Source organism: Podarcis gaigeae (genome assembly GCF_964106915.1).
Source record: "Podarcis gaigeae genome assembly, chromosome: 2".
NCBI classification, from domain to species: domain Eukaryota; kingdom Metazoa; phylum Chordata; class Lepidosauria; order Squamata; family Lacertidae; genus Podarcis; species Podarcis gaigeae.
Genome location: NC_139679.1, coordinates 110,814,450 through 110,841,181, shown reverse-complemented (window position 1 = coordinate 110,841,181; position 26,732 = coordinate 110,814,450). Strand labels below are relative to the sequence as shown.

At 46.4% G+C, this 26,732-nt stretch overlaps 2 protein-coding genes and 1 long non-coding RNA gene across 6 annotated transcripts in view; 1 reads left to right on the top strand and 2 right to left on the bottom strand.

Annotated features, from left to right (window-relative positions):
• Nucleotides 1-7,902, bottom strand: part of LOC310838116 — an 87,403-nt gene extending 79,501 nt beyond the window's left edge. Inside the window, exon 1 of the long non-coding RNA XR_014560687.1 lies at nucleotides 7,751-7,902. This is a non-coding gene — a long non-coding RNA (uncharacterized lncRNA). The remainder of the gene's footprint in view (nucleotides 1-7,750) is intronic.
• A 2,370-nt stretch (nucleotides 7,903-10,272) lies between these two features.
• On the bottom strand, nucleotides 10,273-25,605 carry GTF2H4 (general transcription factor IIH subunit 4). 3 transcript variants are annotated; one of them, XM_083724755.1, is made up of 14 exons: nucleotides 25,467-25,605; nucleotides 24,045-24,181; nucleotides 21,535-21,639; nucleotides 21,141-21,272; nucleotides 19,814-19,910; nucleotides 18,980-19,068; nucleotides 17,629-17,740; nucleotides 17,454-17,522; nucleotides 16,395-16,478; nucleotides 15,624-15,756; nucleotides 13,564-13,694; nucleotides 13,290-13,337; nucleotides 12,075-12,153; nucleotides 10,273-10,976 (listed from the first exon to the last, which is right to left on the bottom strand). In XM_083724755.1, the coding sequence occupies exons 2-14, from the start codon at nucleotides 24,173-24,175 to the stop codon at nucleotides 10,804-10,806; spliced, it is 1,383 nt and encodes a 460-aa protein (XP_083580881.1). In that variant the 5' UTR covers nucleotides 24,176-24,181; nucleotides 25,467-25,605; the 3' UTR covers nucleotides 10,273-10,803. The 3 variants fall into 3 exon arrangements, with proteins under 3 accessions (XP_083580881.1, XP_083580880.1, XP_083580882.1); XM_083724754.1 differs by having other exon boundaries at nucleotides 25,356-25,574; XM_083724756.1 differs by having other exon boundaries at nucleotides 21,535-21,667; nucleotides 25,356-25,514.
• The window catches only part of VARS2 (valyl-tRNA synthetase 2, mitochondrial), a 36,763-nt gene continuing 35,620 nt past the window's right edge, over nucleotides 25,590-26,732 (top strand). For both annotated transcript variants that reach the window (XM_083723325.1, XM_083723324.1), the window contains exon 1: nucleotides 25,590-25,714. The gene's annotated coding sequence lies outside the window, so the exon portion shown is untranslated. The remainder of the gene's footprint in view (nucleotides 25,715-26,732) is intronic.

Sequence of the window (26,732 nt, the reverse complement as noted above, 5' to 3'; positions counted from 1 at the left end):
TACTTCCGGGTTTCGCTGCTCGCTCATGTGCAGACGCTCAAAATGACGTCACACGCATGCGCGGAAGAGGCAAGCCGCGACCCGCGCACTGTCGCATCTTACTTTCTATTCAGGATGGGAATGGGGCTCCGGGACGGATCCCGTTCGCATCCCGAGGCACCACTGTATGTCCACCCTTGCTTAGTCGTCCACTGTGACACAAAACAAATACAAAACAAAACACACGCTAAGATAAATATTCCACGAGCGCAAGGATTTGTCCTTGTGCAAAGGAATGTTCTCCCCTCTCCCCCCACCATGAATGCCCTAAATCTGTTCTGGGGATTTCCCAAATTCTCCAAGGAGGAGGAGGACGAGGAGGAGGAAGAGGACGAGAGGTGGGAAATCCTCTTGGGCTGGTGATAATCCATGCACTAATGCAAACATATTGTTGTATACCATCCATGATCATTAAACAAAGATTATTTCCATACTAATAAAAATATTCATCAAAATTTCCCTCATGGAATTAATAAAACAAGTATCAACTTTCTGTAACTATAGTTTATAGTTGATTACATTTCCATAAGGGACGCGGGTGGCACTGCGGGTTAAACCATAGAGCCTAGGACTTGCCAATCAGAAGGTTGGTGGTTCGAATCCCCGCGACAGGGTGAGCTCCCGTTGCTCAGTCCCTGCTCCTGCCAACCTAGCAGTTTGAAAGCACGTCAAAGTGCAAGTAGATAAATAGGTGGGAAGGTAAACGGCATTTCCGTACGCTGCTCTGGTTCTCCAGAAGCGGCTTAGTCGTGCTGGCCACATGACCCGGAAGCTGTACGCCGGCTCCCTCGGCCAATAAAGCGAGATGAGGGCCGCAACCCCAGAGTCGGCCACGACTGGACCTAATGGTCAGGGGGTCCCCTTTACCCTTTACATTTGCATACATAAGTTATTTTGATAAGTAAACAAATGTGAAAATCATCGTTGAATGCATGAGATACCTGCAACTATGGTTTAAACCTGTGATCCATTTGCAAATGTTATGTCCCCTAAACCTTACGCCCAGAAGCAGAGGATTTGGAGTTATGTACCATTCGTTTGTTGATTCCCAGTTCTAATTAAATTAGGAGAGGCACTTCAGATGCTTAAGCATTGCCTGCAGGAAGTCAGGTAAAAAGGTTAAGGACCCCTGGAAGGTTAAGTCCAGTCAAAGGTGATTATGGGGTTGTGGTGCTCATCTCGCTTGCAGGCTGAGGGAGCCGGCGTTTGTCCACAGACACCTTTCCGGGTCATGTGGTCGGCAGGACTAAACTGTTTCTGGTGCAACAGGACATCGCGAGGGAAGCCAGAGTGCAAGGAAACACCGTTTACCTTCCAGCCACAGCAGTACCTATTTATCTACTTGCACTGGTTAGCTACCCACTACACAGCACTAATAATAATAATAATAATAATTTTTCATTTATACCCCGCCCATTTGGCTGGGTTTCCCCAGCCACTCTGGGCGGCTTCCAACAGAATATTAAAATACAATAGTCTATTAAACTTTAAAAGCTTCCCTAAATAGGGCTGCCTTCAGATGGCTTCTAAAAGTCTGGTACAGTGGTACCTTGGGTTAAGTACTTAATTCATTCTGGAGGTCCATTCTTAACCTGAAACTGTTCTTAACCTGAAGCACCACTGGGTTAGCGGAGTCTGTAACCTGAAGCCTATGTAACCCCAGGTACCGCTGTAGTTGTTTTTCTCTTTGGTGTCTCAGTGCCTGGGCAGAACAAGGGGGGTGGAACAATTCCTAATCAAACAATTCCTTATTTAGAGATAGGGCAAAGTCTCTTTTGTCTCTACTGGAGAGACCGTCAGGCCAGTTTTCCCACGTTCTTCCAGCCTCCTCACTGCCAACTTTGCTGTCTCAAATTCAGTCCTGGGCTGTCCGCATGGCAGGATGAAGTGGAAATCAAGAAGAACAGGCCACGCAACTTCAGACAGCAGATGTCTGACATTTTAAATTATCAATTTGCAACAAAACAAAACCCTCTGTGCAAGTAGAAAACCAGGAGATCAAGGAGAGGAGGGGACTGAGCTCTAAAGCCTTTCTCCAACGGCATGCAATTTCTCCCCTGACTCAACAAGATTTTCAGCCTTCGAAAAGAGAACCCCTACTTATAATTTAAAGCGGTACAGTCCATCTGTTCTGCAGGGATGTATAGATCAGGCCACAGTGCAAGGGGATGCAGAACAGTGGGGGAAGCTAGGAAAGAATCTGCTCCATAGAACTAGGGAGGGCAGAACTGCATCGCTCAGTGGCAGAGCAGCAAATCTCAAGTTCAGTCTCTCAATGTTTCAGGCAACTCCCCTTTTTGAAATTGTGAGCAGTCACTGTCAATACGTGTGTAGGGAATACTGAGCAAGATCAGGCCAATGGGAACAGAGCCGTTTTGCAGAAGCTCTTAAGGTAGTCATTTGTGAGTCTCTCCTATCCCTTGACGGGGCCAGGCCAAAGCCTTTTGGCACCTGAGGCAGACCCCCCAAAATGGCATCCCATCTCCCCGCCAGTATCAGAGAAGAAAGACTGACATTGGATCTGCTGCTTCTGTGGGTCCTGCTGCCTGAGGCAGTCACCTGATCTCATGGGAGGGCTGGCCCTGTCCTTTGAGTCATGGTTCGCCATGTATAAGGTGCCCTCCCTTCTTTCAGTAACAAAACCCACTCCCTGCTGCATTTTTCATACACACTAAACACTGCCCTTGGTGGCACTAGGCAGCTGCATATTGTATTATTACACGTCTGCCGAAAACTCCAGTAAGCCCGATTCCAGCCACATAATTTAATTACACTTAGAATCATAGAACTGTAAAGTTGGAAGGGACCCTGGGGCTCACCTAGTCCAACCCCCTGCAATGCAGGAATATATGAGGATTGAACCCTATGGGGATTGAACCTGCGACCTTGACTTGTTTTAAAATGTTTAAATTTTACCTTGCTTGCAATAATGATTGCCTACACACTTGCTTTTATTGGTTTGGTATTATACTCGCGTTTCTAAGTAGCAAAACATGTGCCCTGCTTGAATAATTTTGTTCAACAGGCGGCTTCTTCGTTTTCCAAATAAAAGAAGTACCGGTAAAACCACATATGGAGTTTGTATTGGTGTGTGTGTGTCCTTGAGCAGTCCCAACAATTTAAAACGTGGGTGGGCAGATTCAGATCCACGCAATTCTGAACAGATCAAGAAACAATAATCATAATGAACAGTGGCGCTCTTTCCTCTGCCCTCATCTAAATAAAATTATCTCAAGCTTCGCTTCGGCTGAAATCAAATCAAATCAAAACTTTATTAGCAAAGCCAACAGGCCACAGCTATACAAAAATTAAAAATAGAGATAAGGATAAAAGGGAGAGAAGAACAAGCAAAAGGAGGTCCGTCAGATGAACAAGTCTGTCACTCAGATGGTGGCCCTCAGTTTCATAGCTCTTTCGATGTACCTCGCGACCTTCTCTGTTATCTGACTATCCGTATCAGATAAGAGGAAATACAGTGTGATGTCTGGTGAACGGCCGGGGTTGGAGAGAATGAGTGGAGTAATAATCTCATTCCTTAGGTCTTTGTAAAGGGGGCAGGATAGGAAGACGTGGGACACTGTTTCCGTGTTACCATCTCCACATGGGCAGAGTCGTTTTTCAAATGGAGTCTTTTGGTAGCGACCTTCGAGTACGGCAGAAGGGAGAACATCCCATCTAGCCAATGTAAAGGCACGTCTGTATTTTGGGATGGTTAATTTAAACAAATATGAAGCTGGAGAGTCAAAATGAGAAGGGGGAAGGTAGGTATACCATGGGCACAGTTTCTTTAAGATAGTCAGGTTGTTTTGCCGTTCAATGTCTTTCAGGCGCTGGCCTATTAGACTCTTTGCTTTAATGAGGCCCATTGATAGTAGGGACTGTGAATGCAGACCGCATGTAAGAAGTTTTTGATGCACAGTTTTGAACCACTTGCTTTTGTGGGGGTCTTGCATTACTAGAGGCAGTAGACCAGGTGGATTTAGATTAAGACGAAGCCAGTAGCTGAAGCTATTCTAGCGGAAGAGCAAGCGGGTTTCAGGCAAGGCAGGTCCACCATAGACCATTGCTTCACCCTAGCCTATTTAATTGACAAATATGCCAAAAAACCCCGTGGGGTGCTATATGCAGCCTTTATCGATCTAAAGGCTGCTTTCGATTCAATTCCACGTGCAAGACTCTGGGATAAATTGAGCACATCAAGTATAGACAAAAGACTATTATTTCTGATCAGCTGTTTATATAAAGACACGGTGCTGCATGTAAGAACTTCGTCAAATGGCCATCTTATAGGACCAGTTCCTGTCTGTAAGGGGGTCAAGCAAGGTTGCATCTTGGCCCCAGTTTTATTCAACTTTTACATCAATGATATGGTTAATTGTTTGTCATCTCCGGACTTCCACGCCCCCAAACTGGCTGACAAATCAATATCAGTACTTTTGTATGCTGATGATGCGATACTCCTATCTCGAACAAGAATAGGCTTAAATAGGCTCATAGGTGAATTTTCAGCATACTGCAGGAGAGAGCAACTGGTAATAAACTATCAGAAAACCAAAATTATGGTTTTTGCAAGGAAACACAGACAGTACAGCTGGAGGATGGATAACCAGACAATTGAACAGGTTAAAGCCTTCAAATATCTGGGTATCGTTTTCCAGTCGACCGGGTCCTGGGATGTCCATCAAAAATGTGCCAAAGAAAAAGCAGCTCAAAGTATCAAGATGCTGTCTCGCTTCTTTTATACGAAGGGGGGCAGATACATCCCAGCAGCCTTTGAAGTTTTTCAAGCAAAACCTCTGGCGCAGTTACTGTATGGGGCACAAATCTGGACGGGGAACCACTGCTCCAGTCTTGAAACTGTTCAGTCTAAATTCCTAAGGCAGATATTCGGCGTCCCCTCCTGTGTTCCAAACGCAGCATTACGACTCGAGGCCTGCCTTCCATCTGTAGAAACTCAGACCTGGCAAAGAACATTCAACTACTGGCTTCGTCTTCGGCTGAAATGTGCCGCATGAACCTCAGAGAGTTGCTGTCCCGTGGCGTAAAAGACGACCGTGCGAAACAGTCCCGAGGGTGGCAGAAATTTATTTCTTTTATCTCGAGATATACATAGATACAAACAAGGAGGTATAACACCAAGAGAGACTCCTCTTCGTGCGGCTCCTCGCAGCTGTGTCCTTATGATAAGTTGCAGAAGCAAACGTGAGCAGGGAGCAGAGTATGCCTCCCTGCCCCAGCGGGAAGCTGCTTCTGCTCACAACCCCTCCCCTCTGGGAGGAGGAGAGGCCTTGCGAGGTATATTTAGCCTGGAAAATAGCCAGGAGACTGAGAGGAGGTATTATAACCATTTTCAAATATCTGAGGGGCTGCCCCATGGAAGAGGGAGCATGCTTATTTTCTCCTGCTCTGGAGGGTAGGACTCGAACCAATGGCTTCAAGTTACAAGAAAGGAGATTCCGACTAAGCATTCAGAAAGCTGACATTCCTGCATTGCAGGGGGGTTGGGCTAGATGACCCTGAGTCCCTTCCAACTCTATGATTCTATTATTCTAAATTCTAATTGGAAAACATTTCCCTTCTTTTATCTGACACGGCAGGCGGGTGTCAGGAAAAGCGTCCCGCTGCTTCTGCCGATTCGTCGGGGAGGCGGTGGCGGTCTCGAGGCTTGGAGCTCCGTGTCTTTTAAAGCGTTCAGGAAATCAAGAAGAACTTCTGAACAGGCCACGCAACTTCAGACAGCAGATGTCTGACATTTTAAATTATCAATTTGCAACAAAACAAAACCCTCTGTGCAAGTAGAAAACCAGGAGATCAAGGAGAGGAGGGGACTGAGCTCTAAAGTCTTTCTCCAACGGCATGCAATTTCTCCCCTGACTCAACAAGATTTTCAGCCTTCGAAAAGAGCACCCCTACTTATAATTTAAAGCGGTACAGCCCATCTGTTCTGCAGGGATGTATAGATCAGGCCACAGTGCAAGGGGATGCAGAACAGTGGGGGAAGCTAGGAAAGAATCTGCTCCATAGAACTAGGGAGGGCAGAACTGCATCGCTCAGTGGCAGAGCAGCAAATCTCAAGTTCAGTCTCTCAATGTTTCAGGCAACTCCCCTTTTTGAAATTGTGAGCAGTCACTGTCAATACGTGTGTAGGGAATACTGAACGAGATCAGGCCAATGGGAACAGAGCCGTTTTGCAGAAGCTCTTAAGGTAGTCATTTGTGAGTCTCTCCTATCCCTTGACAGGGCCAGGCCAAAGCCTTTTGGCACCTGAGGCAGACCCCCCAAAATGGCATCCCATCTCCCCGCCAGTATCAGAGAAGAAAGACTGACATTGGATCTGCTGCTTCTGTGGGTCCTGCTGCCTGAGGCAGTCACCTGATCTCATGGGAGGGCTGGCCCTGTCCTTTGAGTCATGGTTCGCCATGTATAAGGTGCCCTCCCTTCTTTCAGTAACAAAACCCGCTCCCTGCTGCATTTTTCATACACACTAAACACTGCCCTTGGTGGCACTAGGCAGCTGCATACTGTATTGTATTATTACACGTCTGCCGAAAACTCCAGTAAGCCCGATTCCAGCCACATAATTTAATTACACTTAGAATCATAGAACTGTAAAGTTGGAAGGGACCCTGGGGCTCACCTAGTCCAACCCCCTGCAATGCAGGAATATATGAGGATTGAACCCTATGGGGATTGAACCTGCGACCTTGACTTGTTTTAAAATGTTTAAATTTTACCTTGCTTGCAATAATGATTGCCTACACACTTGCTTTTATTGGTTTGGTATTATACTCGCGTTTCTAAGTAGCAAAACATGTGCCCTGCTTGAATAATTTTGTTCAACAGGCGGCTTCTTCGTTTTCCAAATAAAAGAAGTACCGGTAAAACCACATATGGAGTTTGTATTGGTGTGTGTGTGTCCTTGAGCAGTCCCAACAATTTAAAACGTGGGTGGGCAGATTCAGATCCACGCAGTTCTGAACAGATCAAGAAACAATAATCATAATGAACAGTGGCGCTCTTTCCTCTGCCCCCATCTAAATAAAATTATCTCAAGCTTCGCTTCGGCTGAAATGTGCCGCATGAACCTCAGAGAGTTGCCGTCCCGTGGCGTAAAAGACGACCGTGCAAAACAGTCCCGAGGGTGGCAGAAATTTATTTCTTTTATCTCGAGATATAAATAGATACAAACAAGGAGGTATAACACCAAGAGAGACTCCTCTTCGTGCGGCTCCTCGCAGCTGTGTCCTTATGATAAGTGAATGTGAGGTATGGGCAGAAATCCGAAGGAAAGGAAAGGAACCAAATTCTTTCTCGGGTGCGTCAGCCATTCGCGATGGCAGGCGGCCAGGCAGAAGTTTTCCGTGCTAGCTTTCCTCCCGCCTGAACCACCCTTACCCAGCGCTATATGATTTGAGAATAACAACGTACATATATCACCATCCGCAGGTGGCTGTGCACGAAGCAAGAAACTCGCCCATATTTCGTGCGCCCTTTTGGCTTCGCTTTAAAAGACACGGAGCTGCAAGCCTCGAGACTGCCGCCTCCCCTCCGACTGTTGCACAAGACGAGTCGGCAGAAGCAGCGGGACGCTTTTCCCGCCACCCGCCTGCCGTGTTTCTCCTGCCCCCCCTTAAAAACCAATTATTGTACCTTAACGGTACAACGCCCCCCCCACCAAACACCAAAAAAGCGAAATACATTCTGCACTTACCCTCATTGCAAGCGCTCCACTAAAACTCAAGGCGCCCAAAATGGCTGCACTATTGAAAGCGGAACGGACCGTTTCCTTATCGAGCACTACGTGGCGCTTGTTTGGCTTTGCTTTTTGGGCAGCCACCCAGCCTTCTTCACGATAGCAATTTGTGCAATTTGTTTAGGAAAGTGTGCCATTGCATATGTGCAGAGTGCCGTATCGCCCACGCGCCCCCCCCCCACTCCAAATAAGTGAATGAATGAATACTGCGATTCTGGGGGCGGGGTTGGGGGAAAGCATTTGCTCCATAATTATTGTTTATTAATTTTCATTAATCATCTTTCTACAGTATAAGTGATTGAATGACTCCTCACCCCCATTCCGCTTCAAAAAAACGTGGCCGAGAGAATGTCATTTGTTAGCCTCCATATAGCTCAGTTGGTTAAAGTGTGGGGCTGATAACACCAAGGTTGTAGGTTTCATCTTTGCAGGGGGTTGGACTAGATGACCCCAGGGTTCCTCCCAACTCTACAATTCTATGATAATAAAATCTGCACGCCCCCCCCCCCCGTTTCCTTTACACCCAGGCGCTTAGATGCTCACCAAGCCGGCAAATGATTTCAGACAGCTAACGAAGTGGATTGTTACCAGTGAACCTGGCCAACCTGACCATACACACATCTCTTTCAGATTCCGCAAGACGCTTCGGTTTCACACTGGGAGCGATTTGCAACAGCACATCGCTGACACCTAGTGGCGGATGGTGCGAAATCAGTGCCAAAGACGCGAGAACAGATGTTAAAACAGCTGGACGCAGGCGACTACCGAGAGGGGAATGTGACTCACCCAGCTCGGGTACTCACAGCGCTCCCCCCCCCCCGCTCCTTAAGTTATGGTCCCTCATGGCCCCTCACCACACCACTGAGGTGCCCCATAGTCATTCTGGCAGCAAGAGATGGGGGTCAGGCGGACCCCCAAGGACAGCAGAGGAACCTGCTGGCATTGCAGTCAGAAACTCCCAGCTCAGGGTGTTGGCGCTTCAGTTTTCTGCTGCTTCTGGGGGTGCTTTCAGTGCTGTTAGAATGTTTATACTTTCTTTAGTTCATAAAATGTATAAACCGTTTTATTGGCTTGATTGTAAAAAAAAACAAAAACCCCACAAAAAACCACCACCCTCAAAGCATTTACAAAAAAAGGGTTCCTTTTGCCAAGCCCACCGAGATATGTAAAGCTGACATGTATTTTAATATGCGATTTCATTTTATAATGTATATATTGAAAGTGTGGGTTTCATTTGTATTTATGTCAATCTTTTAGTTTAAACTTGTTTTAAACTCTTATTTTATGTAAACCGCATAAATAACAATAATATGATTTATACGCCACCCATCTGGCTGAGTCTACCCAGTCACTCTGGGGCTTCCAATCAAGTGTTAAAAACAATACAGAATTAAATATTAAAAACTTCTCTAATCAATAAAGGGGTTTTTTTATTAACAGGTATCAAAATTCTGTCAAATTAAAAGAAATATTTTAATACCTAAACCTATCTATGCCATTTTCTGCCAATACTGCACTTGTTATTTTGTAATTACCTTTATATCCCACCAGTGGCATGCAGTCAGTGGACGAGGGGGACTAGGATAGTCACCTAAATTTCCCCCTGGTGCCTCCTTCTCAAAGCCCAGGAAGCTTCTGCCTGGTTCAGGAAATGAGGTGTAATGTTCACGGGCAGAATGTCACACATATGACATTGCTGCCGCCCCCTCCCCACAAGCTGCAACCTATGGCTCTGTTCCCCTATGAAAAATTCACCACAAATCACTGTATCCCACCTTTCATCCAAGGAACTCAGCCTGGCACTGCAAAAATGAGGAAGGGGTTAAGCCAGGCACCCCAAACTTGGCCCTCCAGATGTTTTCGGACTACAACTCCCATCAACCCTAGCTAACAGGACCAGTGGTCAGGGATGATGGGAATTGTAGTCCCAAAACATCCAGAGGGCCGAGTTTGGGGGTGCCTGGGTTAAGCCAATCCTGTGTACTCTTACTCAGAAGAGCTGAATCGAGGGGGGTATATTTCTCGGTAAGTGTGTGCAGGATTGCAGCCTGAAAACCCAGTCACCCACTCACAAGGGAGCAAGCCCAGATGGGGTAAAATACATTTCATCCTGATTACAGTGGTACCTCGGGATGCGAACAAGATCCGTTCCGGAGCCCCGTTTGCATCCAGAAGCAAATGTAACTAGTGACGGCACGTCTGCGCATGCGCGTGTTGCTTTTCGCTGCGTGAGCCGCGGAACCTGGAAGTAACAGAGCACAACTCAAATGCGCTCCACATGAAGCATATTCATCCCCGAGGTATGCCTGTACTCAGTTTTTTGTGGGTTACTTTCCATGGCTGATTAACCACCTGGCCCAAACAAGGGTTGATTCAACTCCAGAGGAAGCACATTTGCCTGTAGTTCTTGACCTCTCTTAGGGTTTCCTTGATGTACTCTCCTCCATAACATGAGAGAAGGGAAAGGAAGCCATCTAAAATAACTTCCGATGTGGGTGTTTTATTGCTACTTCTATCGCAATAAAAACATTACAAAAAAGAGGCTATTTACAAATCTGATCCGATGTTGTTACCCTTCTTGATCCGGGTTTTAGATCAACTTTCCATTTAAACGGCGTGAGTCTGTTCCAAATCCATGCTGGCACCCTGGCATGTACATTTTAAACGGTGCTTAGTTGTCTTAACCTATTCCGTATCAGCAGTAGCCCAACGGGAACAGCAGGGCCACATCCACTCAGAGAATGAGTGGCAGCCGGCAAGCTTTAGCCACTTCTGTTAAGAGGAAGCTGAACCTAGAGACGTTTTCCTGCTCCCCTTAATCAGTTCTTGACCGGAGGGGGGGGTCATCAGACAACCCCTAAGAAACCTTCTTCTCCTTCCTCTCTGTCTCTCTGCTACTCCTTGACAGTTAGGGGCAGGGGGGATGCAGTCAACACCCCCACCCCGACTCCTGTTTCCCAGCAGAAAAGTGCAAGGGGAGAGATTTGGGAGTGCCGGCAGTTCCCCGGCCTTCAGGAACTGTGTTTCTGCCGCTTCCAGAAGCGCTTGACGTCCGAGTGGCCGGCGGGTGTCACCACCATGAGACGTTTGGCCGGGTTCTCGAAGACAAGGACCCCCAACTCCTTTGCGTGGTTGCGCAGCAGCTCAAAGTCGACCTGGGACAGGAACTGGTTGTAGAGGACACCTGGGGAGAGAGAGGGAGCAGGAAGACATGGTGAAAAAGCACAGAGAAGAGCTCCAGAGTTTGAGATGCGAGGAGAAGATGGGGAGGCAGGCAGAGAAGGGTCAGGGAAAGGAACAAGGGAGAGGATTGAGGGGGAAGATGGTGGATGCAAAGAAGGGGGGATGAGAACCATGGTGGATTTGATTTAAATCAAATTGATTTAAATCACTAGTCAGTAAGATTTGATTTAAATCTCTCTCTTTTTACAGAAAGACTCAGTCTTGCTGGCATAATCTTAATATTTACAACCAGAGGAAGGTTCCGTTTTTGGAATAAATTTTCAGAGTACTTTTTACAGCGATATCAAAAATTACTGATTTGGTTATACTCTTAGAAATACATAGACAAATAATTATGTAATTATTGTGAGGTTTAATAAGTTAACTATCTACTGGTATATTGGGACCACTTTTCTGCTGTACTTTATTGGAAGGAGAAAAACAATCATTTCCTTAATAACAATTAAAAAAAATATTTAACTAAAACAATATCATTGTAGCATATGTATCCATGATTGTTAACTGATGTGGTTAAACAATTTTTCCCTCTTTAATGAGTTTTAGCACACATGAAAAACTTAAAACAAATCCTTATTTCCTGATGAATAGCCTTTGTACTATAATGTAACTTAAATAGAAAACTATCTTTAGAAAGATTTTTTCCTCAAAAAGCAAGTTATTTTAAAAATCCAATTTAAATTTAAAAAATCCGATTCAAATTAAAAAAACCTGATATATTTTTAAAGAAAACATTGATTTTTATCCACCCTGTTGAGAACACAACTGGTGCGCTGCTCTTCTGTGGTTTCCAGAATCTGGTATTCAGAAGCATTGTTGCAAAAGAGGAATGAGCGCTTGATGTGAAAGGAGAAAGAAAAAACACAACATGGGGGAGCCCAGAAAGGTGGTTCTGAAGCAAGAAGAAAGTTGGGTGGGATGGAAGAGGGGAAGATAATCTGCCAGAACGCAGAGATATTTCCACTAGAGATACGCCCCTTCTCTTCCCCATGTTCTTCTCTCTTTTCCACCCCACCGGGGTTCCTCACCAACAGACACTCACCCTCAGAGAAGCGGAGTCTGTCTCGTTCCAGCTCCCACAGCCGGATCTGATCTGTGATGGTGGGAGGCAGCACCGGGGTCTATGGGGCAAGACATCAGAGAAAGAGTCAGGGACGCATATGGAAAAGACAACGGGGAAAACAAAAGATGATCTACCGTACTGGCCTGAAATATAAGCCTCACTTTCCCCCCAAATTCCGACCGTGAAAAGTTAAAGTGCGGCTTATATTCACAACCTTACGGTATGCAGCCAGGAGCTCGAGGAAAACAGCGCCAGGAACAGCGAGGAATGGAGCGGCTTATATTTGGGTATTTTATATATTTCCCCCCCCCCTCCAATTTTAAAGGTGCGGCTTATATTCAGGCCAATACGGTATTCCTATTGCTGCTGCAGCCGAGGCTTACATTGGAATCTCCCTAGCAGAGGTTACCCAGAATCCTCAAGGCCACATTCCAATTTCTCTTGCCAACATGTGACGCCCATCCTTAGCCTTTCATAAGAAGAGCCCCGCAGGATCAGGCCCAATGACCCATCTAGTCCAGCACAATGTTCTGATAGTGGCCACCCAGATGCTCACGGGAAGCCCAAAAGTGTAGCCTGAGTGCAACAATAAATAACAGTAATAAAATTATATACAGTGCTACCTCTGGTTACGAGCATAATTCATTCCGGAGGTCCGTTCTTAACCTGAAACCGTTCTTAACCTGAGGTACCACTTTAGCTAATGGGGCCTCCTGCTGCCGCCACACGATTTCTCTTCTCATCCTGAGGTAAAGCTCTTAACCCGAGGTACTACTTCCAGGTTAGCAGAGTTTGTAACCTGAAATGTCTGTAACCTGTACTGCCCTTTGTCTGTAGACTTCAGGGCGGTTCATAGCATAAAAATATCCCTCTCCCTTATAATATGCAGAGGATAATATGTGCAAAGAAACCAAAGAGGGGAGCTGAGGAAAGTCCTTGGGGGAGGGAGAGAAAAAAGGGGGGAAAGTAAATGGTTATGCTGATTGATAATTTGTTTGTTAAAATTGTTCAATAAAAATATATTTAAAAAATAATAATATCCCTCTCCCGACTTGCGATTCCTGGCAACTGGTATTCTGCCTCCAAACAGCTGAGCTGGAACATAAAAACAGCACCAAACCCTTTGGAAAGGGAGGCGTGATCCTTTAATGCAGCCATCCACTGAGTGACCACACCCTGTGCCGTAATCCTCACCTGCTTCAGCATCACAGAGTGAGCTCTGGTACGTAGGAAATGAATGATCTGCGGGACAGAGAAAAGAAAAAGGGAACGAAGCAGAGCTGGCCTTAATACTATTTGACTGACACCATTACTTGACCGCTTCTACTATTCCCAGTTGTGGCTTCGTCTGTGCTGGGAAACATCCCAAGGAAGGGGAGCCTAACCAGCCCAGTAGACAGAAGCGAACCACACTCTGCTAGGCTCCCTTTAAACTGGTTAACCCAACAGCCTCTCCCTGGTTCCCCACCTGGTCTGCCGTGATGCCATTGGCGATGGCTTGCTGCACGCTCTCCCGGGTGACCTGAGCCACCACCAAGTTGGGGAAGCGGTAGAGCATCTCGGAAAAGAGGGCGATGAGCGCAATCTGTAGTTCGGAATCTGGAAACCAGGGCAGAGAGAGAGAAGTCAAGAGCTTAACTTTTGAAAGTAAGCACACCCCTTCTACCCAGAAAAATGCCTACCAAGCTCAGATTTTTTTGGTGCGTGTGAGATAGACAAAAAGTTACTCTGCACATGCTCACATGTACTCTCTTTTAGTATTATTTCACACTGAACCCAAGAATGGGTGGTTAATAAAATTAATAATAATAATAATAATAATAATAATAATAATAATAATAATAATAATAATAATTTATTTATTTATTTATACCCCCCATCTGGCTGGGTTTCCCCAGCCACTCTGGGTGTCTTCCAACAAAATATTAAAATACAATAATTCATCAAATATTAAAAGCTTCCCTAAACAGGGCTGCCTTCAGATGCCTTCTAAAAGTCAGATAGTTGTTTATTTCCTTGACATCCGATGGGAGGGCGTTCCACAGGGCGGGTGCCATTACCGAGAAGGCCCTCTTGTCTGGTTCCCTGTGAGAACCTACCCTGCCTGCCGAAGGTCTCAGATTCAACCTCAGGCATTTCCAATTAAAACAGCCTCTGTCTCCCGGAAAGCTGCTGCCAGTCTGAGTAACCAACATTGAGTTTAGTCTGACCTAGGAGCTTCCTAGTCCTGAACTAGACCCCGGTGAACCTGGCATTCACAAAAGCCCTCCAAGAGGGAGGATGACAGTCCTGAATAATTAGTGGCTACATACCATGGTCTCTTCTCCGTTTAAGTGCCATTGGGTTACAAAACCAGCGTTATCATTTTGGTTCTGCGGAAGTTCTGGCGGGGAGGCCCGCAAAACCACAAACAAGAGGACCACAAAAAGCGGTCTTACACCGAGTTGCTCCACCGAGCCATTGAGTTCAGTATTGTCTACCGGGGTTTCCCAAACTTGGGTCTCCAGCTTCTTCTGGACTACAACTCCCATCATCCCTAGCTATAGCAGGACTGGTGGCCAGGGATGATGGGGAACTGTAGTCCAAAATCCACCAGAGACCCAAGTGCAGAATTCAGCGGCCAGGTTGCTCACCGTAACAAGACGGTTTGATCCTGATCTGACTGCACTGGCTACCAATTAGTTTCCATGATCAATTCAAAGTGCTGGTTTTGACATATACAGTGGTACCTCGGGTTACATACGCTTCAGGTTACATACGCTTCAGGTTACAGATCCTGCTAACCCTGAAATAGTGCTTCAGGTTAAGAACTTTGCTTCAGGATGAGAACAGAAATCGTGCTCTGGCGGCGCTGCAGCAGCAGGAGGCCCCATTAGCTAAAGTGGTGCTTCAGGTTAAGAACAGTTTCGGGTTAAGAACAGACCTCTGGAACGAATTAAGTACTTAACCCGAGGTACCACTGTAAAGCCTTAAACAGCTCAGGACTGCAATACCTCAAGGATCACCTCTTTCCATATGAACCTACCCAGACCCTGAGATAATCTTCTGAGGCCCTCCTTTGTGTGCCTCCTCCTTGAGAGGTCCGGAGGGTGGCAAGACGAGAACAGGGCCTTCTCTGCAGTGGCTCCCCGTCTGTGGAATGCTCTCCCCTGGGAAGTTCGCCTGGTGCCTTCATTATACCCCTTCAGGTGCCAGTCACAAACATTCCTTTTTAACCGGGCATTTGGTTGATTTGGGGGTTTTTTTTGGGGGGGGGAGTTATTGGGTTGTTGTTTTTATTAGGTATTTTGTGGATTTATATCTTGATTTTATTCTGTGAACTGCCCTGAGACCCCCAGGTGTAGGGTGGTATATCAATTCATTCATTCAATCAATCAATCAATCAATCAATCAATCAATATCAATCAATCAATCATTAATAATATGGGAAACACAGATTAGCTGGGGCTCTCCAAGGTTACAGGCAGGGGAATTGCACCTGGGACGCATGCGGAAGCTAAGATCCCCCCCTGGGAGTCAGCCTCTGACCTGTGTAGGCATAGATCCTGTAGTTGGTCTCCACAATGATGAAGCCCTGGTAATGGGTGTCCACTGCGGTGCCCGAGATGCCAGAGGAAAGGTTGATAGCCAGCCGTGTGGGATAGTAACGGCGAGATTTCCTCTGGAAAGGGAGAAGGACGGATAATGGCAGCAAGGCGCCTGCAGGCTTGAAATCCCTTGTACCTACCTAACTCTGCTTACAAGTGCCACTCCAAACTTCCACTGTGAACTCATTTAAGTTCCACATCTTCGCAGCAGGTCCTCTAAAACGTTTGGTTTCCCAGCCTACAACAGGGGGTACAACTTCCTGCTGTTTCTTCCACCCTGCTCTTTCCTGCATATGATCTAAATCATCCAACGTCCTTGGGGGGGGGGGGGGTCTTAGGTAAAGGTAAAGGGACCCCTGACCATTAGGTCCAGTTGTGGCCGACTCTGGGGTTGCGGCGCTCATCTCGCTTTATTGGCCAAGGGAGCAGGCATACAGCTTCTGGGTCATGTGGTCAGCATGACTAAGCTGCTTCTGGTGAACCAGAGCAGCGCACAGAAACACTGTTTACCTTCCCGCCGGAGTGCTACCTATTTATCTACTTGCACTGGTGTGCTTTCAAACTGCTATGTTGGCAGGAGCAAGGACCGAGCCACGGAAGCTCACCCCGTCATGGGGATTTGAACCGCCGACCTTCTGATCAGCAAGTCCTAGGCTCTGTGGTTTAACCCACAGTGCCACCCGCATCCCTTGGGGGGGGGGGTGTATCTTACCTTTCTCTGAAAGACGAGGCCAAATTCCCGAAGGTGCTGGAGGAAATTCAGCAGAGACTCACTCATCCCTTCCACAGAATAGTCCTGGGAACAGATGGGTGGAAATGGGGGCTGATTTACTTACACACACAGGGTGGGGGGGGGGCAGCACTTGGATCATTCAATGCTTCGTGCCTGCCAGTCGAATCAGGCCAAACTACTGAAAACCACCAGGAGGCAATGTGAAATTTCTCTCTGCTGCAGTGATGATAGCGCATTCACACATGCAGGTCAACATCACCGCCGGATGCTGCCGATATCAAGAACCTGCATGTGTGGAAGAGCCTATGGACATAACACACTTAACCATACCTCCAAGTGACTAAAGCTAAGAATGTGGTATTCTGGTATGAGGAGGGAGATGCAATCTGGTTTTGGAAAAAGCATGATTCATGCATTCCCCGCCCCCAGTCTTATAAAATCACAGAGCTGAAAGGGGGCAAGGACTCTTTTTCAGTCCAAGGTTGCCTTCCTCTCTGGGCAACCGTCCAGGCTGAAGCATATTCCCTTGAGGTAATGTAGCTAATGAGGGGGAAATTTTTAAAAGAAGGGACACAATAGAGATTTGTCAAGTTAAAATAGGAAAATAAACAGGAATCAATCCTAAAAGGCATCTGGGGGAAAGGGAATGTTTTCCCTGCAATGCAGAATTATGGAGTTGACCCCTCCTATCCTTTTGCTCCATGCTTTAGATGCTCCACTAAAAAAGTGCTCCCCCCCCTTCCAATATCAACCATCACAGACCCTACGATCAACGGGGGCCACTACTGTTACTGCCTGTATGGAGCTGCAGGGCCTCTTCCGTGGTGGCTCCCTATCTCTGAAACGCCTTCCCTCGGTAAGCTGTGCCTGCCTTTGCCCATGATTAACACCCAGGAGGAACTGGCTGAAAGACCATGCTTCCTGGCAGCCCTGAAATTCTAAATACGTAGGGGGTATGCTTTTCCTTGTATTTTCAATTGTCCTGTTTTGCTACTTTGCTGTTCGCCAAACTGGGAGCTGATGGGGGAAGATGCTCACCTTGCCGAGAGTGGAGAAGCTGAGCTGGAAGAGAAAGGAAAGAATCTCCACCAGATTCATGCCCCGGGTCTGTAGGGGGAAAAGAAGAGGTGGTTAAAACACAACAGGGAGATTGCCAGAGACCGGGGGGGGGGGGGGAGGCAAAGACGGGGAGGTTGCCCCCTCTTCTCCTCACCTCAGCCGACTGGAGATACTGCAGCATGAAATACCAGAGCTGAGATGAGGTATCCAGCAACAGGAACTGGAAGCCAGAAGATGTGATGCAGGGAGGCTCCCCAGGTTCAGAACTAAAGAGGAAACACACAGAGGCTGGAGGAAAACAGAATGAGGTCCTCCTCTGTGGTGTATTTAGGTCTAGTAGCTCCACCTGGTACGCAGGCTGAGACCCTACCTGCCCGCGGACTGTCTCTCCAGAGTGGTGCATGCTCTGGTTATCTCCCGCTTGGACTACTGCAATGTGCTCTGCGTGGAGCTACCTTTGAAGGTGACTCGGAAACTACAACTAATCCCGAATGCGGCAGCTAGACTGGTGACTGGGAGTGGCCACCGAGACCACATAACACCGGTCCTGAAAGACCTACATTGGCTCCCAGTATGTTTCCGAGCACAACTCAAAGTGTTGGTGTTGACCTTTAAAGCCCTAAACGGCCTCGGCCCAGTATACCTGAAGGAGCGTCTCCACCCCCAGCATTCTGCCCGGACGCTGAGGTCCAGCACTGAGGGTTTACTGGGCCGAGGCCATTTAGGGATTTAAAGGTCAGCATCAACACTTCGAATTGTGCTCGGAAACATACTGGGAGCCAATGTAGGTCTTTCAAGACTGGTGTTATACGCTGTATGCTTCATTAACTATTCTCAAGTAGGCGGTGATTGTGGATTTTAAAGCCCACCAACAACATGCAGTTATCTATAAAAGGTAAGATAAAGGACCCCTGGAGAGTTAAGTCCTGTCAAAGATGACTATGGGGTTGTGGAGCTCATCTCGTTTCAGGCTGAGGGAGCTGGCACTTGTTCACAGTTTTCCGGGTCATGTGGCCAGCATGACTAAACCGCTTCTGGCATAACAAGACACCGTGACGGAAGCCAGAGTGCACGGAAACACCGTTTACCTTCCCGCCATGGTACCCATTTATCTACTTATACTGGCGTGCTTTCAAACTGCTAGGTTGGCAGAAGCTGGGACAGAGCAATGGGAGCTCACCCTGCCGTAGGGACTCAAACTGCCGACCTTCTGATAAGCAAGCCCAAGAGGCTCAGTGGTTTAGACCACAGCGCCACCTGCGTTCCTATGCAGCGATCAGCACCACCACTGCCACATGGTTTGTTATGTTGCCCCCAAGGTGTTCAGGTCAGTGGGGCCTGCCAACTAGTGGCCATTCTTTTAAGAGTGACATGGCTTGTGACTCCTAATCAGACAGGACCAGTACTGAGAACTGCACATGGGATGCTGAGATAGCTTCTTTTACCATTCATTCCTACTCCCTCAACCCCATAGTTTGTCTGCCCCCTTCTTCATTGCCACTTACCTCTTCATCAGTCCGGCTTCAATGAGCAGCTGAGCTAAGTCCTGGCTCACGGCTGCACTTGGAGAGCCCACCATGAAATGAAGGATGACCTAGGAGGATGCACAAAAATGGAACCGGGTGGGAGACAAAGGGTTTGTCCAGACTGGTTGGCCACTGGAAACAGGCCCTGGTGCATCCACACCGTTCTACCACAGCTATGGCAAACGGCCAGGCAAACAATCCATCTTCCCACGGCCCATATGAGGTGGCATCTCCAAAAGACTCTTACCCGTCCTCGCACCACAGAACAAACAAAGATGAGGATATTTATAGCAAGAGTAATAAAAAGAAATTGTTATTTAGGGGAATTGAATTTAATTCTAAATTATATTCCGGAAATGTGGGAGATTACAAGGGGTCAAAAAAATGGATGTACCGTGCCACATTAGCAGCAAAAAAACTTTTTTGGATGAGTTGGAAGAGCCACAAAAAGATTCCATTGAGCACATGGATTGATAATATGGACAGACTAGCTACATACGAACAAATTGCATGTCGACACAAATTAAGAATGGATAAACATGAAGAAATCTGGAATAAATATTTAAACAATAAGGCAGAAAGTGGTGGGAAGTAGGGGGAGAGGTGGAGAAATATTGATAAAAAGGTGTAGCCATAGGTATATCAGTATTCAAATATGAATTGTCAAATTGTGTTATTAGTGTTATTATGGTTTTTGTTGTATGTGACTATTGCGGTTGTTGTTTCTGTTGAAAAAATGATTAAATAAATTTTAAAAAACAAAACAAAACATGGAGCCCTGTAACAGAGCACAAGGCCAAACAAAACACTCACCTCCCACCTCTCCTCGGCGTACTTGTCAAGAGACGGGACATCCCGGGCGTGCTTGTCTGGGCCCAGCTGGCCAGTGTCATCAGACCAGGCCTTACCTCTGCAGAAACAGGGCAAGATGCAAGGAATGCTGTTGGACAGTTATAGAGCCAGCAGAAAGCCGCAGGAGGGACAGAGCTTTCTCAAAGCCATGATCCCTGGCCGTAGAACACGAGAGCTGGCATTCTGAAACCCGGCCGCCATTGCCTTCCACAGGTATGAAAGCGACAATGTCGTTCTCAGTCAGAAACAGACGGTTGTAATCTACGTGCTCTTTTGCTCCCAAACATCTTACTATCCACATCATGGTCAATTGCGATCCATGACATGAAATGCTCCTCCAGCTCTCAGGGGCAAATCCCAGTACAGTACTTCAAATCAATCACATTTGCTTGGTTTTTTCGCTTCTAGTAATCATGGTTTCTTGGAGGGGAGATTGACGAGGAATACGCAGCATGCCGTTCCCAATCACTGATTACATCAGGGTTTCCCAAACGCGGGTCTCCAGCTATTTTTGGACTACAGTTCCCATCATCCTTGACCACTGGTCTTGCTAGCTAGGGATGATGGGAGTTGTAATCCAAAAACAGCTGGAGACGGAAGTTTGGGAAACCCTGGACTAGACGTAATCATGTCTGTGCCAATGCCAGCATGAGCATTAAACGATGGCTAAAGCAAACCATAAAATTGTGGTAATAATAATAATAATAGTAATTCACATGCAAGAAGGCAAGTGTCTGAAAAACCCATGGTTTGCAAGTCGCCCCGTTGTATCTGTGTGGGGCCGTTAGAAAAGAAGTTTTCTTTATGTCATTGCTCTATTTATTAAGGAAAGCATTCCTAATTGCAATACAACTAAAGCACATCGGTCAGAGGCCTAGTTTGCGCTTAACACCTAACCATGGTTTGTTTTGCAAATATCTGATTGGTCTGAATGTCTGAATCCAGCCCTGCTGATTAACAGCAGTTTGTATCCTAGAAACAAGGTGAACCCATGGCTTGTTGCTGGCTTGCAAACTGTGCCTTGTTTTAACTGTTGTTTGGCGTTATGCCTCAGTTAACCCACCCCACCCCAGAACCTCATTTGCTACAGAGATACAAGGCAAGAGCAGCTTAAAAACAAACGCGAGTGCGGAAGAAACAATCTGCGGCTTGTTGAGCAAATCAAGGTTAAAGCAAACTATAGTTTAGCGTTGTGTGTGAACACACCCACATACGGGATTATCTCGAGTGCATTAAATGCACCGAGCCTCTGCCTTGGTTCCTAATTCTCTCCATGGCTCTCGCTTACCCTCCCAGCAAAGCGATGCGCAGGTTCTCCTTAAAGATGGGGTTCAAGACGATTCCTTGGAGGCCGCCAGGGAGCAGCTGTGTGTGCCAGAGCCGCAGCCCCAGCAAGACATCCGAGCTTTCATCCTGTTCCCTGAAAGGCAAGAAGCAATTGTGAGCTAAGCTGAGTGCAAAACCGGGCTCCGGGGAAGATAAGGATCAGCCGGGCTGTTCCCTTGTTGAAGGGAAGAATGTAATATATGAATTGGACCAGTAGATACTCAGAAACTCATCTCTGTGTGTATGAATCACTAGGCCCCCACAGAACAGCGCTTGGTTTCTCTTGCTGTTCTGATACTTCGCTACACAACCCAAGGTTTTGCTTCCACACTGTCCTGTCGCAACCAGCAACTCACTTGGTGAATTCCTTCTTGACCCATGAGGCCACAGCGGCCTGAGGGAGGGGCTGTTCCAGGAAAAGCATCCTCATGACGTAGTTCTTGGCCAACCCTGGCAGCTCTCTGAAAATGCAAGAATGCAAGGACAGTGCTGTGAACACAAAATAAAATAAATAATAATAATTTATACCCCGCACATCTGGCTGGGATTCCCCAGCCACTCTGGGTGGCTTCCAGCAAAATATTAAAAAAATCATCAAATATTAAAAGCTTCCCTAAATAGGGCTGCCTTCAAATGTCTTCTAAAAGTCAGATAGGTGTTTATTTATTTGACATCTGAAGGGAGGGCATTCCACAGGGCGGGTGCCACTACCAAGAAGGCCCTCTGCCTGGTTCCCTGTAATTTTGCTTCTCATAGTGAGGGAACCGCCAGAAGGCCCTCAGCGCTGGACATCAGTGTCTGGGCTGAACGATGGGGCTGGAGTCGCTCCTTCAGGTATACTGGACCGAGGCCGTTTAGGGCTTTAAAGGTCAGCAGCAACACTTTGAATTGTGCTCGGAAACGTACTGGGAGCCAATGTAGGTCTTTCAGGACCGGTGTTATGTGGTCTCGGCGGCCATTCTCAGTCATCAGTCTAGCTGCCGCATTCTGGATTGGGTTAAGTACTTAATTCGTTCCGGAGGTCTGTTCTTAACCTGAAACTGTTTTTAACTTGAAGCACCACTTTAGCTAATGGGGCCTCCTGCTGCTGCCGCCGGAGCACAATTTCTGTTCTCATCCTGAAGCAAAGTTCTTAACCCGAGGTACTATTTCTGGGTTAGCAGAGTCTGTAACCTGAAGCGTATGTAACCTGAAGTGTATGTAACCCAAGGTACCACTGTAGTTGTAGTTTCTGGGTCACCTTCAAAGGTAGCCCCACGTAGAGCACATTGCAGTAGTCCAAGTGAGAGATAACCAGAGCATGTACCACTCTTGTGAGACAGTCCGTGGACACATAGGGCCTCAGCCTGCGTACCAGATGGAGCTTTTATAAAATACTTTTATACCATAACGCAGGGGGTGGCTAATCCGAGGCCCTCCAGACATTTCTGAAAAACTGCTCCCATGTTCCTTGCCCTTGACTCTTCTGATGGAAAACTCACGGGAACTGCAGCAACATCTGGAGAGTCAGAGATTAGCCACAGCATCTCCCGCTCAGAAGGCACCATTAAGGGTCGACTGTAAGGATGGGGAACCTTTGGCCCTTGAGATGTTTCTGGACCACAATTCCCATCCCTTTTGACCATTTGCCAGGGTCCAAAAACGTACAGAAGGCATCAATTTGGGGAAGGCTGAGCTGGAATAAATTGCTTAAAACACACAGATCAATGTGTGGACGGTTTAGCAAAACTGCTTTCACAAGCGACGCCCATCAAGTATTTTAATCATCTACTTTTTAAAAGAACTTGGAAACATGCTACTGTTTATTTTATTTATGTATTTAAAAGATTTTTTATATAGCACCCGTTTGCATAAACTAACAAGGGCAATGTGCAATATGAAATACCAGAAAACAATACAAAATATAATCATGGGAATGACTGGCTCATCTACAACAACAACCTGTTGATTTCACCCCTCCCATATCCAAGAATCTCCTGATGTCTCTGCTGATTCTCCAGAGAGGAGGGGGCGGTGTTCTGCTCTCTACTTATTCTGCTCCAGCACCACATCAAAGAGTCAGTCAGTCAGTGTGTCGGAGAGAGAGAGACTGAGTGTTGGAGATCGTGTGTATAGATAAGGTTGCTGCTAAGAGCAGCTGCAGACACTCAGTGCAGTTCAGCATTCATTTATGCTTAGACCTCATTTAGCTCTGTATATAGTTGTATGATAGTTGTAGATAGAATAAAGAAGATATTCTACAGAGCTGCTCTCCGAGTCGTTTATGCTCTGCTGTACTCTGCTATACTCTGCTGTGCGACGACTGTCGTCTTGTTGGAGTGAATCCGGTGCTCACAACTCTAAGCTGTGAGTCCACAGCACTTTGACCTGTTCCTGTGCAGAAGGTGGTCTCTGGAAGTGCTACCCAGCTCGCCTAGCCCATTCGGGGCTGAAGTGGATGAGTCCAGTTAGTGGCACTGGCTCAAGGGCGATGCTGACAGGAATAATACTACTAAAAAAAGACTTGCCTTTTCCTGTTCTTCTGAATGGATGCAATTAAATGCTAAAAGCACAATTTAAGCAAGACACCAGAATGCACATACAATAAAATAAAATATCTGCACATCTTGTTTACAGCAGGATTCTCACCCAGTGCAGGCAACTTTAGAGAATCGAGGATTCGTGATTCAGTTAAGGTGAAGCCTAAGGCTGTAATCCTAACTCCACTTACCCAGGAGTAAGCCTCATATAAACAGGACTTACTACTGAGTAAGCATGGTTAAGCTTGAACTGTAAATAATCTAGTTCGGAAGTAAACTGATTCTTTTATTCCACCCTCCCCACTCTGGCCAGCACCCCAATATTTGGGAAGGGGGTTCTCGCTCACCGAAAGACGGCTAGGCATGTGGCAGGATGGTTGTAGAGCTGGTCTAAGATGCCAGGGCTGAGGCCCCGCAGGAATTCATGAAGGTTCTTGCATTTCAGCTGCACCCTCTGCAATTTCATCACCGACTCCATAGTAATCTACAGGAGGAAGGAAGTTTTAACAGGGTTTTTTTTGGGAGGGGGATTCTGAACCCAATTATTATCACCACAGATAAGCACCCTATAGCGAATCATGGAATTGCAGGGTGGGAAGAGACCACAAGAGTCATCTTTAATAAATAATAATATGAATAATAATTTATTATTTATACCCCGCCCATCTGGCTGGATTTCCCCAGCCACTCTGGGCAGCTTCCAACAGAATATTAAAATACAATAACCTATTAAACATTAAAAGCTTCCCTAATCTAGTCCAACGCCCTGCAATGAAGATATTTTGCCCAATGTGGGGCTTGAACCCACGACCTTGAGATTAAAAGTCTCTAGAAGAAGAAACACCCTGCCGAAAGTGTAACAGCCTGAGCTCCGGCCTGCTATGCAGAACATAGACACAAGCAGGGTCAGGATCTTTGCCCCTGTGCAACATTGCAAGCTCATTCTTCTTTTTCCAGATTCCTTACCCGCCTTTAACCAAAAAGGTCCCAGATCAGGTTACAGTAATATGTGACTACTTAAGCGTGTGTTTTTTAATGATTAAGTGGAATACATAATTCTATTCCATACACACACATAAATACTTATCGGTCAAAATAATATATAATCTGAAAAATAAGGTGTGTGCGTTTAAAATAATAATTTTTTTTAAATAAAACAACAAAACAGAACAACAAATCTGCATGACTATATGCAAGCTTAATATCTTACAAATACAAAGCCCTTAGCCTGAGGCGGGAACCAGCTCAAGCAATAAAATAATATTCCATATTTCTAATCAGGAGGTCTCTCCTCCCTCTCCCTGACGGCCTCAATTGCCCTTACAGTACTTCCACTAACAGGCTGCGATCTTACTCAGCCGGGCTCTGAAGGTGCAGCGTCTACTCAAGAGTAAGCCTCACTAAATCCAGCTGGAGCTACTCCTAGGCAGTAACTGCTTGAGAGCCGCCTTCGAAGCGTGCTAATTTACCTTGAAAGCCTGGATAGGAATTGCACCGATCGTTGCAAGACATTTGCAAAAGTCTTTTGCAATTTCTGGGCAATGCATGCGGCTTTGTGCTTGCACTTCCCCGTCCCACAACTAATTCCCAGCCAGTCCCGTCGCCTCGAGGAACCCCATCTTCCTTTCTGCAACGTCCCCTTAGGCTGCAATCCTCACCTCGCTCCCGGGAGAGTAAGTCCCATTGAATTCAATGGGGCTTCCTTGTGAGCACGCGCTCCCAAAGCTGCAGCGCTGCGCTCTCTCCACGAGCCTCGATCCAGACCTCACCTCGCATGCATTTTCCCGATCTTCAGCTCCTCCGGATTTCTCTCGGCTCAGACAACCCAGCAAAGCCCTTCCTCTTCCTAGGGCTCTAAGCTCCCGTCATGCATTTCACACGAGACAGACAGGAAACCCGCCAGAGAGAGGTCGCGGTCGGCCTCTTGCTCTGCACGTGAGCTTCTTGCTTTTCCCCTCCGGCTGCAGAAAAAAGCCGCGCGTCCCCTTCTCCCTTTTTGCAGCGGGTGCCTCTGAAGGTAAGAGTCTCTTAGGAAACTTAATTGCAAACATGTCTCTTTCGATCTCTGACCTGAGCGGAGTCGTTGCCTCTCCCCGCCCCAGTATTTCAGATTGACATTTTCTTTCTGAAGCGCAGAGTTGTTGTTGTTGTTTTTTTTGGCACCGTGGCTGTTTCCTATTTTCTGCATTGATTTCTTATTTTTTTTTGCTCACCGCAAGAAAATATCTCAAAGTGACTTGCGAATGCCATAATGTGTGAAAAGAACATGACAGTCTGTTTAAAAAAGACACAAAGAAAATGCAACAAATGTCCTTAAAGGATCGGTCAAGACCATGGCAGATTTCAAGTGATTTTGTATGTGTTTTGGAAACCTGTACCTTATATTGTATTTCATTAGGTTGGCTATGTCTGAAGCAAGAGGAAGAACAAGCACACCAGTGGCCAAAATTGTGGAAACCTTTTGGAAAAAGGGTATTTCTGAGGTTTGATGGCTCATAACACCACTTTTTTTGGGGGGGGAAGAGTAATACCATAAAATTATATATCAATGGGAAGTTAATTTAATGAAGAATGTAATGCAACAAAGTTTGTTCAATTATTTGTATTCTATCAAATGTTATAGCCAAATAACCAGAAACGGGAAGCACAAATTGCTTAGGACTTAGGTTGATACGCAATAGCGTTCCTTCATTTGAGTGTAGCCAATGAGCATGAGTGTTTAGAGAGCCAATTGGGTGTTATGAGGCATCAATCCTCGGAAATACACTTTCCCCAAAAGGTTTCCAGAATTTTGGCCACTAGTGTAGGTCCTCAGCGTGGAGAGAATGGAGAAATGCTATTCGGTGACAAGGAGAAGGCACAATTACTCCGTACCTGCCTTGCTCCTGTCTTCACCCAAAAGGAAATCTGAAACATAAAAAAATTCCCTATACTGGGGTGTTCTCAGATGTCTGATGGCAGAGAGCAGAGTGCACTTTTCAGAAAATTGTCATATTTCTGTCTGGTTGGGTGAGAGGGAGGGTTAGGCATCTTTC

Bases quoted from the DNA above. Each gene is read 5' to 3' on its own strand.
- GTF2H4 (XM_083724755.1), bottom strand. From the start codon at position 24,175: ATGGAGTCGGTGATGAAATTGCAGAGGGTGCAGCTGAAATGCAAGAAC. The intron at 19,911-21,140 runs GTAAGCGAGAGC...CTGTTTCTGCAG, and splicing joins CGCATCGCTTTGCTGGGAGG to AGGTAAGGCCTGGTCTGATG. The intron at 19,069-19,813 runs GTGAGTGTTTTG...GCATCCTCCTAG, and splicing joins ACGCCGAGGAGAGGTGGGAG to GTCATCCTTCATTTCATGGT.